General features: G+C 41.9%; 1 protein-coding gene across 1 annotated transcript in view; it reads right to left on the reverse strand.

Annotated features, from left to right (window-relative positions):
- Nucleotides 1–15,508, reverse strand: part of GART (phosphoribosylglycinamide formyltransferase, phosphoribosylglycinamide synthetase, phosphoribosylaminoimidazole synthetase) — a 1,783,038-nt gene that overhangs the window by 511,078 nt on the left and 1,256,452 nt on the right. The window contains exon 14 of the mRNA XM_044072949.1: nt 5,024–5,222. Coding sequence (XP_043928884.1) covers nt 5,024–5,222 — 199 coding nt within the window. The remainder of the gene's footprint in view (nt 1–5,023; nt 5,223–15,508) is intronic.

Genomic DNA, 15,508 nt, shown 5'->3' on the forward strand with positions numbered 1-15,508 from the left:
CCCAAGTTGCTGGTACTTTCCCTCCTTTTACAAATACTACTTAACAAAAATCACATTTTTCCCTCCTAGCTTCCACAAAATATCATTTGTTACTGGAGACTTCCCTCCAAATTGATTATGCATCACCACTTTTCAACTCGGCTCCTATCTTGTCCCAACATATTGTTCTGCCAGCCTCTGGTTTATTCACACATAAAATATAATGGCTTAAAAAATACAATGGGAATCCAAGGCTAAAGCTTCTTAAAATCCTCTCAGATCAATAGTCTAATAAATACCTATGAACTGAATGGTGGCAGATGCCACAAGAGGGAGACCACATTCAAGTTAAGAGAAATGAATGCCCTTTCTCAATGGTGTTCAGGAGGCATGGAAGAAAGGGGAGCCTATTTTATGGCCAAAAAGGAGAGAGACAATCTTTTTACATATGTTCTCCAGATGAGTGCAGAAGGATAGAAAGGGTCTAACCATAATCCACGGTATTTAACAAATTAAACATATTCTAGACTTATGCAATTATGATCTTGCATTATAAAGGAATTGTTTCTGCAATGTTCTTGAAGTTTTTTTTTTTTTAGTAAGAGCCGAGAATCAGACCTTATTCCCTAGTCAATTGAGTAAGGCAATAAAAGCCTGGTTGGATATCATGTACAGTTGGAGGAGGGGGTGATTACAACGGTAAAGTACCATGTACAATTTTGCCTGCAAGCAGCGTGAGGGGTAGGTCCAAAGGGAGTTTGCTTATGTAGACTGAGATAAGGAACGCAAGAGTGAACCATTGGGGTACACCAAGTACTGAGGTAGAGGTATTAAAGTTGGCTGGGAAGAAGCAGTTGAGTGAGATAGGTACTGAACCAGGGGATGATGTGTGAGTGGATTCTTAATTCAGAAAAGCGGAGAATGAGAGTGGTGTGGTAGACTAAGTCAAAAGCTCTAATAAGATCTACAAATACAGCTGTAGAAAGCTTTCATTTGTTCATTTCCATTACAATGTCATCAGTGAGAGACCAAATAACAGTGGGAGTGCTTTAACCAGACCCCATGTTGTTCATTTGACAGTAGGTGGTATTTGTTGATGTACTGTGCAAGTTGTTTAAAGATGATTTTCTCAAAGACTCTGCATTAGAGATGGGACAATGGAAATAGGTCAATAGTGGGAAGAGAAAGAAGGATTTTTCTATTTGGGAAGAGAATTCACTATGGCTATTTTTCATATGCTGGGCATGGTATAAGTTATGCAGAGATGGTTCTACTGTGAAATCATGGTGGTGACAGATAAACCAGGGATGGATGCTATCGGTACCTGAAGGAATTCAGAGTTTTATTTGTTCTAGTAGTGGTAAGATATCTTTGGCTAATACCTGTTTAATGTACAACAAACAAATATATGGAAAGTATGGTTTGTGGGAATGAAGGAAGAATTGTAGAGGTCACTTGAAGTGTTAAGGAATGGTTTTGCAGCAGAAGTAGCTGTAGGATGCTGTGAATCTGGCAGTTTGCAGTATGTGAGGTTCACCTCCAGCCAGAATTGTTAGGGACTATATTAAGAGTGGACTTTTTGTGCAAAATCATAGAATGGCTTTTGAGCTGTCCAAGTGCAAATGATGACTTTTTAAACAATGGTATCAAGATCTACTAGCTTAGTAATATAAACCCAAAAAGGGGAGAAGTGTTCCACACACTGCTGTGATTTTCTAGCACTAAGCAGGAAAACCAAAGGGAAAAAATTCTACTACTTGTTTTTACTGGAGAACATAGTTGTTGTTAAGCTGTTGAAGACTGGGGGGGGGGGGTGGGGGTGCGCAGAGGAGAGCAAGAGGGGCACTTAGTGATTTAAAAATGGCAAATTCTTTAAAGGTATTTACCACCAGTTCCACTGTGGCGACCCCTGACCGGGAAAAGCCGAAGGACACAAACAAGCGCATCAATGTGATGCAAGCTATGTTTCATTAAGGATAATTGCATATAAATTTCTTACATAATTAGAAATTAAGCCAACCTGTGTTGATATGAGTTAGTATGTGTTAAAGCAGCAATGTCAGTACTGTAAATTAAGCATGCCATTCTGAAGTACGCTACTCTTTTCTGTACAACTTATCAGTTTACAGGAATTAGCTTGACAAAAGTACTTGATGCAGTACTTTACCTGCATAGAGAGAACTGCAATTGCTTTGTAAGCAGGGATGCAATGGATCTATTTCTGACCATATTACTGACAACATACCATACACTTTATATTGTGCAGCTGTAAATATGCAAGCTGTTGTACTGCTAAAGCTTGTTTCTCTTACTTAATAAAGTTTACAGTGGGCTGCCAGGACTGTGGTCAGAAATAGACAAAGTCTCATCTTATATTCTTACTTGGCATGCAGTAATATTGACCCCTTCAGTCAGGTTTGTCCATGTATGCACAAGCACCAAAAATGAAACATTTCCCTAACAATCCTCTCAGAATTCTGTCCATGTATGCATAAGTACCAGCAAAAGACATAAAAATGAATCATTTCCCCCAAGGATCTCTTGTGTACTTCGTCCATGTATGCACAAGTACAAAAATTAAACATTTTCTCCAACGATCCCTTCATTTATTTATGCAAGCACAAGCAATAACATGAAACATTTTCTCCAATTACCCCTTCAGTCAGGTTTGTCCATGTATGCACAAGCACCAAAAATGAAACATTTTCCCTAACAAACTTCTCATAAGTCTGTCATGTATGCACTAGCAAATTACATCAAAATGAATCATTTCCCCCAAGGTTCCCATAAGTTTTAATGCATGCACAAGCACAAAAACAAAGCATTTTCCCCAATGACTTTTTCAGTATAAGTAAAAACAAAATTACATCAAAATGAATACTTTCCCCCAAGGATCCCTTACATACTTTGTCCATGTACAGTCTTGCACAAGCAGAAAAATTAAACATTTTCCCCAATGACCCCTTCAGGACTTTTCTATGTATGCACAAGCACTGAAATGAAAAATTTTCCTTTCCCCAATGACCTCTTCACACTGGCTGCCTTGGACCCAAAACCCTCGCCCAGTGCATTTCCCGCGAGTTACCAAAGTCCAAAAAAAAAAAGATAAAATTAATAAAAATACTGACTGCAACTGCCTGCAGTAAGACAGACATTACATTAATATACTTAACATACCACCACCAGGGCACTGACAGCAATGGACTTGGACTTCAATTCACAAACTATTGACTTTAAAACAAAGTCCAGTTCAACCATTTTAGTTTTGACTGATTTAGGAGGGAAGGAGATCTGGATTATATACCAGTAGAAAAGCACGGGAGCCCAGCAATGGCTTTTAACTGGCATTTTTTTTTTTTTTTTTTACACCAGTGACCTGCCACTGAACCTGGCCTGACCAGACTGAACTATTAAGTTTAATAAGGCAGGAGGGAGGCAGACCAATGCACCTATTTACCCTTTCCTTCACTGTAGTGCGATGGACAATCTAATCTCGATTTACATAACTTTCCCATGGCTTTCTCCAATTTCTGTACTAGCTAGCTCCATAACTTTGTCACTATGAGAATGCTATTTCTCCTTTTTGTTTTATTTTCTTACTTGAATTACTTGCAGGAAAACTAAACTAGTTAACTGGGGTGGAGGTGCCAAGGCAAATCAGCTGAGCAGAGAAATGATCACCGTGGACTTTGTTTCAGCCTGGGTCAGGATTGCTGGTTAGTGATTTACTTGCCTTTGTGCAATGTGCTTGCTTGATGATTTTCTGAGTCTTATTTGCCTAAGAGCATGAGTAAGTAATTTACCTAGCATGCACTTAGGCAAATAAGACTAGGAAAATCATCAAGCAAGCACAATGCCTATGATGATGGGAAGGCGATCTCTGAGTGAGTCACCGGAGTTTGTTAAACGTAAGTTTCCTAGTCAGAGTCCTGGAATTTGAAGTTGAATGGAACCCCGGCCCGCACACAAGTGGAGTCAGTCAAGGAAGCCAGCAGGCTGGCAGCAGCAGAGGCAGACCACAACAGTTTCTCCCTCATGTGTTTTTTTTTTTTTTAATTATTTGTGTTTAACTGCCAGCTGGGGAGGAGCACTGATCAACACCGACAGACATGGACTTCTGTCTGGTTAAGTGATTTACTAAGAGACAGTCATGCATGATGAACTTACGGCAAACCAACGAAAATAATCAAGTAGACGATGGGAAGGCCGCGATCTCGGAGTCGCTGGAGTTTGTGTAACTTAAAATTGGCTGCAAAAGTCGGGGGTGCCCCTTCCCCCTCACTACAAGGTCCCGGCACCCATGTTGGAGAAGTTCTCAAAGTAAGGAGAAAACACACTGAACAAAAAGTGAGTTACCGATGATATGCATGTCCATCTTCAAATTCAGTCTCATGAAGCCATCAGTGCTACTGAACTTCTGAAGTGGCTTACCAGATGAACTGGAGCCATCGCTTTGAATAATTAAAGACATTCTGCAAGAGTGTTAAACCAGTTACACATACAATAAAAAATGATTACAGTATCCCCCTCATGATCTTAGTCTCATGGGCAAAAACCACAGCTTCTTTATAGTTTAGGAAATTTACTTTACCACAAAATGTTGCTTTCCATCTCTCTTTTATCAGAAGCTTTGTTCAATCCATAGTTTAAAAAGGAAGTACCGACAAAAGGTGTGCAGGTGAATTAGAAAGGGTTCATCAACAATAGTAGTAGTTAAAATACAGTCCTTACTATGGTGAGTGACAACTAAACCAGGGCACTTTTATGGGTTAGGCTTGTAAAGGCTCCAGGGTCATTAGCCTAGTACACACACCTGTGAACCCATCTGACAAACACCCAGTAATACACACCAAGAAATAATGTACTGACAGTACTTACCAGCTTAGATGGTACTTTTTTGTTTAAGCCCATGTTCAAACAAAAAACAATCCTTGGGCAAAACTTGCAAATGTTAAGGCATGCACAAAAAGCAACTAAAGCAGCTGCTTTGCATCTGTGTGTTTTTGGATAAAACAAATTAAAATGGTTGAAAAGAAATACATACCTATCAAAGCACATCCTGCCATTTTGCAAGCCTCTGCAATTCCAGCCACTACAGTTTGGGCCACTTCAACGTCTAGTTTTCCACAGGAAAAATAATCAAGGAAGAAGAGTGGTTCAGCCCCATGGGCCAGAATGTCATTTACACACATTGCTAAGAGGTCCTGACCAACTGTATCATGTTTATTACAAAGCTGTGCAATCTGTAGAGAGAGAGACAAAATGCAAACACTATGCTTTAGTTCAGCTGTTCTGTATCTGTACGTGAAGATTAAATGTCTCTTGTTTGAAGCTGATTCCGAAGCACAATACCTCAATAAAATAAGCATTAGTTGAAAATGATCTTCATTTTACTCAATCTACATATATCCAAGACATGTTAAGAAATGAAACAGAACCACTACGTGGAATTAGATTATGTTCCTTACATCAATACTAAATCTTACACGGATGGGGAAATTCCTTCACACTTGGATTTCCATCATCTTCTAAAATGATCAGTGTAGAATACTGCATGCATATAAAAACATTCTTCCTACATCTGCAGATCAACAATCTGCAACACCCCTTGGTACTTGTGAATTTCAAGAAAGGTTCTGGCTACTACACAATTTCCAAATTTAGGCATTATGTATGAGACTGCGTAGTTTCAGACTATTACTAGTATGAATTCACCAGTCAAATAACTTAATGGACACTACTGATGTATGAATACAGCAAATATTCTTATAGCAACTGTTAGAAATGGGTAAGGTAATGTAAATCTTTTTCTCAACTTCAACACCTTGAAAAAATACAGAGGAAAGCTAGACTCCATTCATTCATTGGTCCACATAGACATCTTTCAGACTACTCTGATAATTTAATGGACAGTATTGAGGTGTCTGAATTCACCAAACATAATGGACAGTACTAATAAATGAATACAGCAAATATTCTTGAAGGAACTGTTAGAAATTGATAAGGTAATGTAAATCTTTTTGAGCTCTACACCCTGAAAAAAAAAAAAAACATTGAGGAAAACTATAATCCATTCATTCGTCCACACTAATCTTTCAGAGTACTCCGTTTGAATTCACCGGTCTGATAACGATGGATAGTATAGAGATGTGAACATGCGAAATATCCAACTGTACGAAACGGCCAAATGATGTAGATCTTTTTCTTCACTTCTACACTAGATCTGGAAAAAATAAATTAAAGGAAGTTACACTACACTCATACCACATGCTGGCATCCCTTGTGGCTGAATTAAGGAATGCGGCTTACTGATGCAGTCTCTGATTCATTCCTTTATAGTCAACCAGAACACAAAGCAAATGAAAAATGAATTACAAAACATCTAAAAAGTAACCATATTAAATGCACATAGCTACAAGTTCCCAAAATCACAGCTGTGCTCACAGCGGCAGATGCAAGATAAAGCAAGCATTTCTGAATGACCGATGCAGAATTATTCACCAACAATGGAATGCAATAATACAGTGGGGGAAGAGACAAAAATAGCACACCCCACAAAAATCAGCATAACATTTCTACTCCATTACCAATTTGTTATTCAGTCTTAGTTCAGCTGACCTGAATAAATTAACTATGAAATAAGATAGTTTCTTTTTGTACCAGTTTCTCTACAAGAAATTTTTATTCTACTTTATTCCTCTGAAGGTCGTGCACTAGAGGCCATGTACACAATTATACCGCATACTACACTACAAAAGTGCTCTTGACTCAGAAGTCCAGACGCTTCCTATAAAAGGGGAAAAAAAAAGTTCAACTGGCATAGAGAGAGAAAGTGCCGGATGTGACCATGTCAAACACAGACTAACCATCTGGGTGCATGCTGGATCTGGTGTGGGGAAGGAGAGGAATTACAAGGCTTAGCTTGATTGCCCTTCTTCAGTGAAGGGGGAGGGGGTGTATGTATATGGCACCGTCCCAGTGGTAGAATCACATGGGGGTGCATGTCTATCAGGGAGGCAGGACCAATCACATTATGAAGGGGTGAGGTGCCCTAGTGGAATGGGTACTGATGATCCGGGGGGGTTCCATGCAAGGAGTAGCAAAATTGGAGTCAGTGTGCTATCAATTTGGAAATGGTCTGTTTGGATATTAGTTTCCCCTGTGCCCCTGTTTTAAAGTTGACCAAGAGCTGGTCAGTCTTAGTGAATGTCTTTGTCCGATCCAGATAAAATCTGAGTTGCCTGGGCACATCCAAAAAATGCAGTATCTTTTCCCACTTGTTCTGAGGGTTAGGGAAGAGAAGGTGTTCAGGTGGATGGCTCACTGGATATGACTGAGCACATGCAGGGGAGGAGACTAACTTAAAAAAAAATTTATATGGACGATGGAACTTTTCCAGGTCTGCCTTACCCCCCCCCACAGCAACAAATGAGTTGTAGGACTCTGACCACAGGGAGCAAACAGGTTAATCAAAACACAGTAGATAAGCAGCAAGCTTAATGGTCAGAAGAGGAATGGAACAAAGCAAAAAAAAAAAAAAAAAGATTTGACAATTACAACGGATATACCAAGTATATACAGGGAATATAAAAAGTGTACACATCCCTATTAAAATGCCAGGTTTTTGTGATATAAAAACGAGACCACAATAAAGCATTTCAAAACTTCTCACCTTTAATGTGACCTACACCTGTACAATTAAATTGAAAAACAAATCTGTTAGGGGAACAAATATAAAAAATAAAAAACGTACAATATGCTGGATGCATAAGTGTGCACACCCTTAAACGAATACTTTGTTGAAGCACCTTTTGACTGAATTACATTTAGTCTTCTTGGGTAGGAGTCTATCAGCATGGCACATTTGACCTGGCAATATTTGCCCACTCTTCCTTGCAAAAGTGTAGCAAATCTGTCAGATTGTGAGGGCATCTCTTGTGCACAGCCCTCTTCAGGCCACCCCACAGAATTTCTATTGGATTAAGGTCTGGGCTCTGCCTGGGCCATTCAAAAGAGTACAGTTGTGTACACTTACCATAAATGTAGATGTTAAGTGTATTCACTGCTGCAGTCCTAACCATTGGGTTATCCATCCTGTGGTAGCCCTCATTCAGTCCGAATACCAGAGTCAAGGTTTTGTGCGTCAGCTGCTGTCGCTTGCTGGGTGACGTCAGGTCATCTGAGCTATGAAGGAGAGCAGGCGATGCCATTACCTCAGTTTTTCTTGCCTTAACCAACCAAAGAAGTCCAATTTTAATAATTATTAGTAGTCCTGGGGTCAGAGACCCTCACAGAAATATGCCTCTAAGAACAGCAGATATCAGGAGGAAGGAGACAGGGAAAGCATGACTGCAGCAGTGAATACAATTGAACATCTACATTTATGGTAGACCCTTATCTATGACCCTTATCTAAACATCTATGGTAGAGAGACCCTTAAGAAGCTCAGCAAGATCATCTAGAATAAGAGGAATGGATGGCAGATGTATGTCTGCCACCTTGAACTGGCTCCAGGAGCAGAATCTTTTCCATTTTCCAGCATAAGATTTGCTGGTGCTGGGCTTTCTGGCTTCTGTGATGTCAAGGACTTGCTTGCTTAGCATAGATTCCTTGTTGGTTATGGTAGAATAAGCCATGCTGAGAGCTTGAGTGTCTGAAGGTCTGGGTGCAGCATTGCCCCCCCCCCCCCAAGGATAGCAGTTGAGGTATCACAGATAGCTGCCAGGGGGCTGGTGAGATGGGCTGCGCAGCAGTGGGTACCAATGCTGTCTGGGTCAATCTGGGGCAATGAGTATTGCTCTTGGTTTTTCCTCCCTTATCTTGATTAATACTTTTGGAATGAGAGGAAGAGTGGTAATACATACACAAAGAGGGCATTCCAAGGGAAGGTCAGAGCATCAACCTTCCAGGCCAGGTGATGGCACTCCCTGGGGCAGAATTTCTGTACTTTAAATGAGAGGTCCACCTGGGAGGTCCCCCATGTGTGGGTAATTTGCAGAAAAATGTCTGTGGATTTGCCATTCATGTGGGTCCAGCAGGTTTCTGCTTAGGTGGTCTGCTAGAGTATTGATGCCCGGTAGGTATTGGGCTATAAGATTTAGTCCCATGGATGAGGCTGCTATCCACAGGTTCATGCCTAGTCTGCACAGGGGGAAAGATTGAGCCCCTCCCTGTTTGTTGCTGTACCACATGACTGTCGTATTGTCTGTTTTTATGAGAACCACCCCTGGTTTGAGGTAGGGTTTGAAGGATGCCAGAGTTTTGCACTTGTGGACGGAAGGTTAATGGAATTCCCTTATTCAAAGCACAGGCCTGGGTCCACCAGAGGAACTCGGATCTTATGCAAGGGATCACAGAGGTAGGGAGGTGTCCAGAGGATGTGAGTGTTGACACCATAGGTTCTTTAGGTACCACTGAATTTTCCTCATGTGCAGTTTGGCCAGGAGGATGAATGAGGCCATGTACCCTAGCATGCAAGGATTTCCTGGCAAAAATCTGGGTTTGGGAGGCCAGAGTAGTGAAGTATTTTGGTAGGAAACTTTTTCTGGGAACAGAAAGGTAATTTGCTGTTGTGTCCAGTAAGGTTCCAGAAATATGATTTTCCCTGATAGGTGTCTGTTTTGATTTCATTTCGTTGATGATGAACCCCAGAGAGGTGAGCAGGGTTTTTAAAAATGGGAGGTGCTGTAGGAGCAGTTCCTTGCAGTCTGCCTGGATGATACAGTCATCCCGGTAAGGGTAAATCTGTACACTGTTTTGCCTGCAAAAGGCAATGTCAGGACCTACACATTTGGTGAATACCCTGGGAGCAGTAGATAAGCCAAAGGACAAAGCAGAGAATTGAAAGTGTAATGATCCAGCTCTGAAGCGCAGGAATTTTCTCAGATTCCCTTATTGGGATGTGCGGGTAAGCATCCTTTAGGTCTACGCTGACCATACAAGCTTTGTTTGACAGCATTGGTAGAAGCTGTTGTAATGTAAGCATTTTGAATTTTGGGATTACCAGGAAGGTATTGAGAAAGGATAGGTCCAGGATGGGACGCCAAGTCTCCTCTTTCCTGGGAACAAGGAATAGTCTGGAATAGAATCCTTTAGGAACTTGTTCTGGAGGTACAGGTTCGACTGCCCCTAGGAAAATTAGTTTATGAACTTGTTTTAGTGCTTCTGCCCACTGGTTTGGAGGTAGGTCTGGGAACACTCTTGGAGGAGGTAGTTTTTGGAAACTGAATTTGTACCCCGAGCAATGATTTTTAAGATCCACTGATCATTTGTTATAGAGTTCTAATTTTCTCTGCATAGACACAGCCTTCCTCCTAGCTTTTGGTGTGGTGGAAGCAGGCAGAGATGGGAAAGGTGGTCAGAGGTTTTTTCCATACAGGGTTGCTTTTGAACTCCCTGCTCTAATGTTTTTGGGGGGGGCACTGTTTAGATCTTTGCTGGCCCTGAGTTTGAGTCCCGGTGGGTCTGTCCCCTATGGGTTTTGCCTTGTGCCTGCCTGTTTGGTGCAGGGAAGGACCAGTGTTTAGAGGTAAAATTTCTGCTGAACCTAGGAGTTTGTACATGAAGAAAATCTAACAGTCGGCATTGATTTTGTCGTCCATCTTTTTAACTACCTCTTTAGTTTACTGTCCGAACAAGCGGTCTTTGTCAAGAGCTGCATCAATGATTTTAGCTGTGACATGATCAGGGTGAGGTTGTTCCTTCAACCATGCAGGTCTTCAGATAACAGATCCTGTCACTGCTGCCCTGCTAGAAGCTTCTAGGGTGTCAAATCCGCAATGCAAGGAGTGCTTTGTCACACGAGATGAACAGTGCAGTAATTCTGTTCTCTTTATTGTTGGCAAAATCTGGTAAAGCAGAAATGTTCCATTTCAAAAGTTCCAAAGTGTGCAGTTGATATGTTAACATATGGAACTGACAGTTGAGAGCCCTCATAGTTAAAGTTGCAGAGGTATATACTTTTTACCCCATCTGTCCAGGGCCCTCGATTCTTTGTCTGAGGGAGTAGGATTCTTTGCAGAGGTAGCCTTAACTCTCTTAGGTCCCTGAGACCTAAACCTCTGGACCTGCTATAGGATTTCTGTAGAGGAATTTGAGAGAGTCAGGTACCCTGTAGTACCGGTCAGGTTTTCTGGGGGCAGGTGGAAGGGTGCCAAAGGAAAGTCTGGATTCTTGGTAAACATCTACCACCTCCAAGATGGGTGGGATGGCCACAGGCCTATGCTGGGATAGGTTGAGAAACTCTGTCTTTTCTTGGATTGAGGGAAATCCGTTTATTCCCATTGGAAGTGTTCCCTGAGGGTTTGGAGGGTTTTGCCAAAGAAAAAGTCTTCTGGGAGGTGATGAAGAAAGACTAGATTCTTCTCCATCTGAGTCTTCATAGGCAGTCAGATCCCTCTGAGTCTAAATCCGATTAGATGTCTGGAGAAGGTTCCCTTCGCCTTTTGGCTGGAGGCGCAGATTACCCCGGATGAAAGTGATGAGATCCTCTGCCATTTTAAGAATTCTAGTTTGAGGAGGGGTTGGAGTAGTGGAATGGAGACTTTTTGCTGTTTTCTTTGCAGTAGCTCCAAGTCTGGCCTGAAGAGTATCCCTCGGTGCTGTCGGTGTGTTTCGGAAGTGCGGGCGAAAGCCTTGAAGTGAAATCTGAAGTGGGAGTGGTATCCTCTGAAGCTGGCAGCTGCTTAGCGGCTCCAGACCCAACAGAAGCAGACACAGCCAAAGCCTAGTTAGACGATGCAGACATCTGCGGCATACAGGACTCCAAAAGGGTCTCTGTAGAGGCCTGTGAAGTAATTGAGTCTGGCATCAGGGGCTGCGAAAGCACCTTACTGAATTCTGAAGAACTGACAGTTCAGCAGTGGTGTCGTCGGAAGGCTTGGCCTTATGTGGTCTGTCTCTAACCTTATCTTTACGTGTTTTTTTTGGAAGATCTGTGGTTTGCTGACTGATGGATGCCAATCTGAGACAGAAGACAAAAATAACTGGCTACAGAGCTCTATGACGAATAGTTCTAGCGTTAAAGAGGGCACAGAACAGACAGCAGGGTATGTCGTGATCTGGGCTTAAGCAAATGACGCAGTAAGAATAGAAGTCTCGGTGTAGTATTTGCTTTCCACAGGCAAGACAGTTACTGACTTTTTCGGACATCGGTTAGTGCAAGAAAAAGGAAGGATCCCCAACGGGGTACTTCGCTTTAGACGTTTTCAGATGAAGTTCGAAATCTGGAAACAGTCGACTAGCACTGTTGCAAATTGCTTCTGCTACGGGCTCCACGGCAAGAAAGACGAGGTAATGGCATCGCCTGCTCTTCTTTATAGTTTGGAAGACCTGACGTCACCCAGCAAGTGACAGCAGCAGACGCACAAAACCTCGACTCTGGTATTCGGACCGTCTGAGGGCTACCACAGCATGGATAACCCAATGGTTAGGACTGCAGCAGTGAAACATGAAGAACATCTTTAATTTTCTTCTGGTGAAGCCATTCTTTAGTTGATTTGGATGTATGCTTCAGGTCATTGTCATGTTGAAAGGTGACATTCCTCTTCATCCTCAGCTTTCTAGCAAATACCTGAAGGTTTTGGGCCAAAAGTGACTGGTATTTGGAACTGTTCATAATTCCCTCCACCTTGACTAAAGCCCAGTTCCAGTTGAGGAAAAGCGACCCCAAAGCATGATACTGCCCACCGCCATGCTTCACCGTGGTCATGGTGTTCTTTTGGTGATGCAAAGTGTTTTTGCGCCAAATGTACCTTTTGGAATTGTGGCCAAAAAGTTCAACCTTGGTCTCACACCATAAAACATTTTCCCCACATGCTTTTGGGAGACCTGATGTATTGTTTTGCAGATTTTAGCCGAGCCTGGATGTTTTTCTGTGTAAGAAAAGACTTCTGTCGTGCAACCCTGCCCCACAAGCCAGACATATGGAGAATACAGAGACTGTTGTCATGTGCATCACACAACCGGTATTTGCCAGAAATTCCTGCAGCTCCTTCAGTGTTGCTGTAGTTCTCTTGGCAGCCCCCCTGACCAGTTTTCGTCTTGTCTTTTCATCAATTCTGGAGGGACGTTCAGTTCTTTGCATCACTGTTGCCCATATTTTCTCTACTTTTTGATGACCGTCTTCACTGTGTTCCATGGTACATCCAATGTAGAAATTTTTTTTTCACCCTTCTCCTGACTGATGCCTTTCAACAATCAGATCCCTTTGATGCTTTGTAAGCTCTCCGCGAACCATGGCTTTTGCTGTACTAGGACAGTTGAACTTTACTTAGGGTTAATCAGTCTCTCTAATTGATGGCAGGTGTGTACCCAAGACAACGGAATGCTGTAATTAAATCAAAAGGTGCTTCAGCAAAGTATTAGTTTAAGGGTGCACACACATATGCAACCAGCTTATTGTATGTTTTTAATTTTTTATATTTTTCCCCTAACATATTTATTTTTCAATTGAATTGTACAGGTTATAGGTCACATTAAAGGTGGGAAAAGTTCTGAAATGATTTATTGTGGTATCATTTTTTTATATCACAAAAACCTGGCATTTTAACAGGGGTGTGTGTACACTTTTAATATCCACTGTATCTGCTCGAATTAGAAGAAACTCTGAAAAGCAGTTGCTGGTTGAAGTGGCTGTTTAAGCACTCAGGGAAAGTGGGAAGGTTCAGACCTACCAAACACGTAAGCAAAGAAGGCCTGATCTGAGGCGATAATCCACACAGTAACACTTTGATGAAAGTTACTTACTGACCAAGAAGAATGTTACAGCCAACTGCAATGGATACACTCTAGAAGAAAGCACTAAGCATCCATGCCCTCTAGTGTAGTAGCCTTTGACATTTTCTAATGGGCAAGGACATGACAGATGACAAAAACACGCAATACACAGAGATTGGAAACTGCCAGCTCATCCTTCCACAACGTGAAGGTGAAATGGCAGACATGCTCTTCCTATACCAGTTGATCTATGAAGATCATCCTTCTTGATGGGCCCTATAACTGGGTTTATTGCCTCAAGCAGAATCTGTCATCTGTGCCAACTTGACTTTGACAATGCATTTTTTTAAACACTTTTCTGCATCCACTTCATCTTTTAGCAATGGGCACCTTCCTGCATTACATATGACACCCATATCAACAAGTGATCAACAAGCATTACTTACTCAATTCTCAAAGAGCTCTATCAAGACTTGTCAGAAGGGCCCCCCACATAACCCCTCAGTAGGGAACACAGATGGTAATTTTAACTCATCGAGGGGGTCCTCAGCACAAGTGATGTGTTAAGATTTTATATGTAATATTGAAGAAAATATAGGCTGGAAATCTTCCAGCCAACCCTATTCTTCTCGGGAAACGTTCTCCCTCAAATGAGAGGCAGTTATCTTAGCCTAAATATACTTGGACAAGACATCAAGCAAATCTGAGGAGGACATGGAAGATGGGAATATTGAGCACAAGTGCTCCTGAGGAGTGGCACAGCTGAGGAAAAGTGCCTTCTGACTTGATACAATTCCCATATGCACAAGTTGCAGTACAGAATCAATGTAGGAGTTTGGCAATGGTTCCTTAGAAATAAGTGGAATACGGGATTAAACATCACTAAAGCACTATGTTTCTTAGAACAATCACAAAACAAGAGGAAGGAGGCTTAGGATTCCAAACCTCTGTCCATATGAAACACTACAGCCTCCTTGCTAGACACTTCAAACCTGCCAGTAGGGAATGTAGACTTGTCTCCAGATACGCATGATCTAAACCTATACCTGTGATCAACGAGACCACATGATGAGTGTAGCACATAATGATAAACACACACACTAAAGGTGAACTTGTGCACCTTGGATACCATCTTCCAGAAAGTTGAATGACAGCAGGACATTGAATGGACTGGCAATGTGACCCCTCCTTGACAAAGTCCAAAAGATAGGCTTAAAGAAAAAAGTAGCCTTGACTGAGTACACCAAGCTTGTGCTCAGACATCTAAGAGTACATCCCATGATCAAACTGGGCAAGAATCAAGCCAATCAAGCAGGAAAAAAGGTACTGACACCTGGAATACATCTCCTAAGGCTGGGGGCAGCACTGCACCTCTCCCAGAAGCCTCAAGCCCCCTGTGGAAACAGAGGGCCGGGATTGGGATTCATTCCCCACCAAATGGGGATCACCCTACCACAAAGGAGCACGAGATGTTATGGACAAAACTGACCCACTTCTGGAGGGGGGGGGTATGGCCCCAACAAATCCTCCCTTACAAAGTCTCAAGTGCTGAAGATTCATTCAACTCGTACATTAACTGGGACCTTTTCATCAGTCCCACAAGAGGTCTCCTCCCTTTATTAATCAAAATTCATAAGCTTTTACACTAAATATAAATACAAAAGCATGCAAACTAAAACTATGACAGCTCAGACTCCTACCTGCGTCAATAGCAAAAAGAAAGAACAGGGCATCAGCATGCCTACATACCTAACTAGTAAAAACTGAGAACAAAAACTAAATAACTAGTAAAAACTAACACCACAAACTAAAT

This window comes from Protopterus annectens, chromosome 5.part1, assembly GCF_019279795.1.
Source record: "Protopterus annectens isolate FY-2018-M chromosome 5.part1, PAN1.0, whole genome shotgun sequence".
Taxonomy (NCBI): domain Eukaryota; kingdom Metazoa; phylum Chordata; order Ceratodontiformes; family Protopteridae; genus Protopterus; species Protopterus annectens.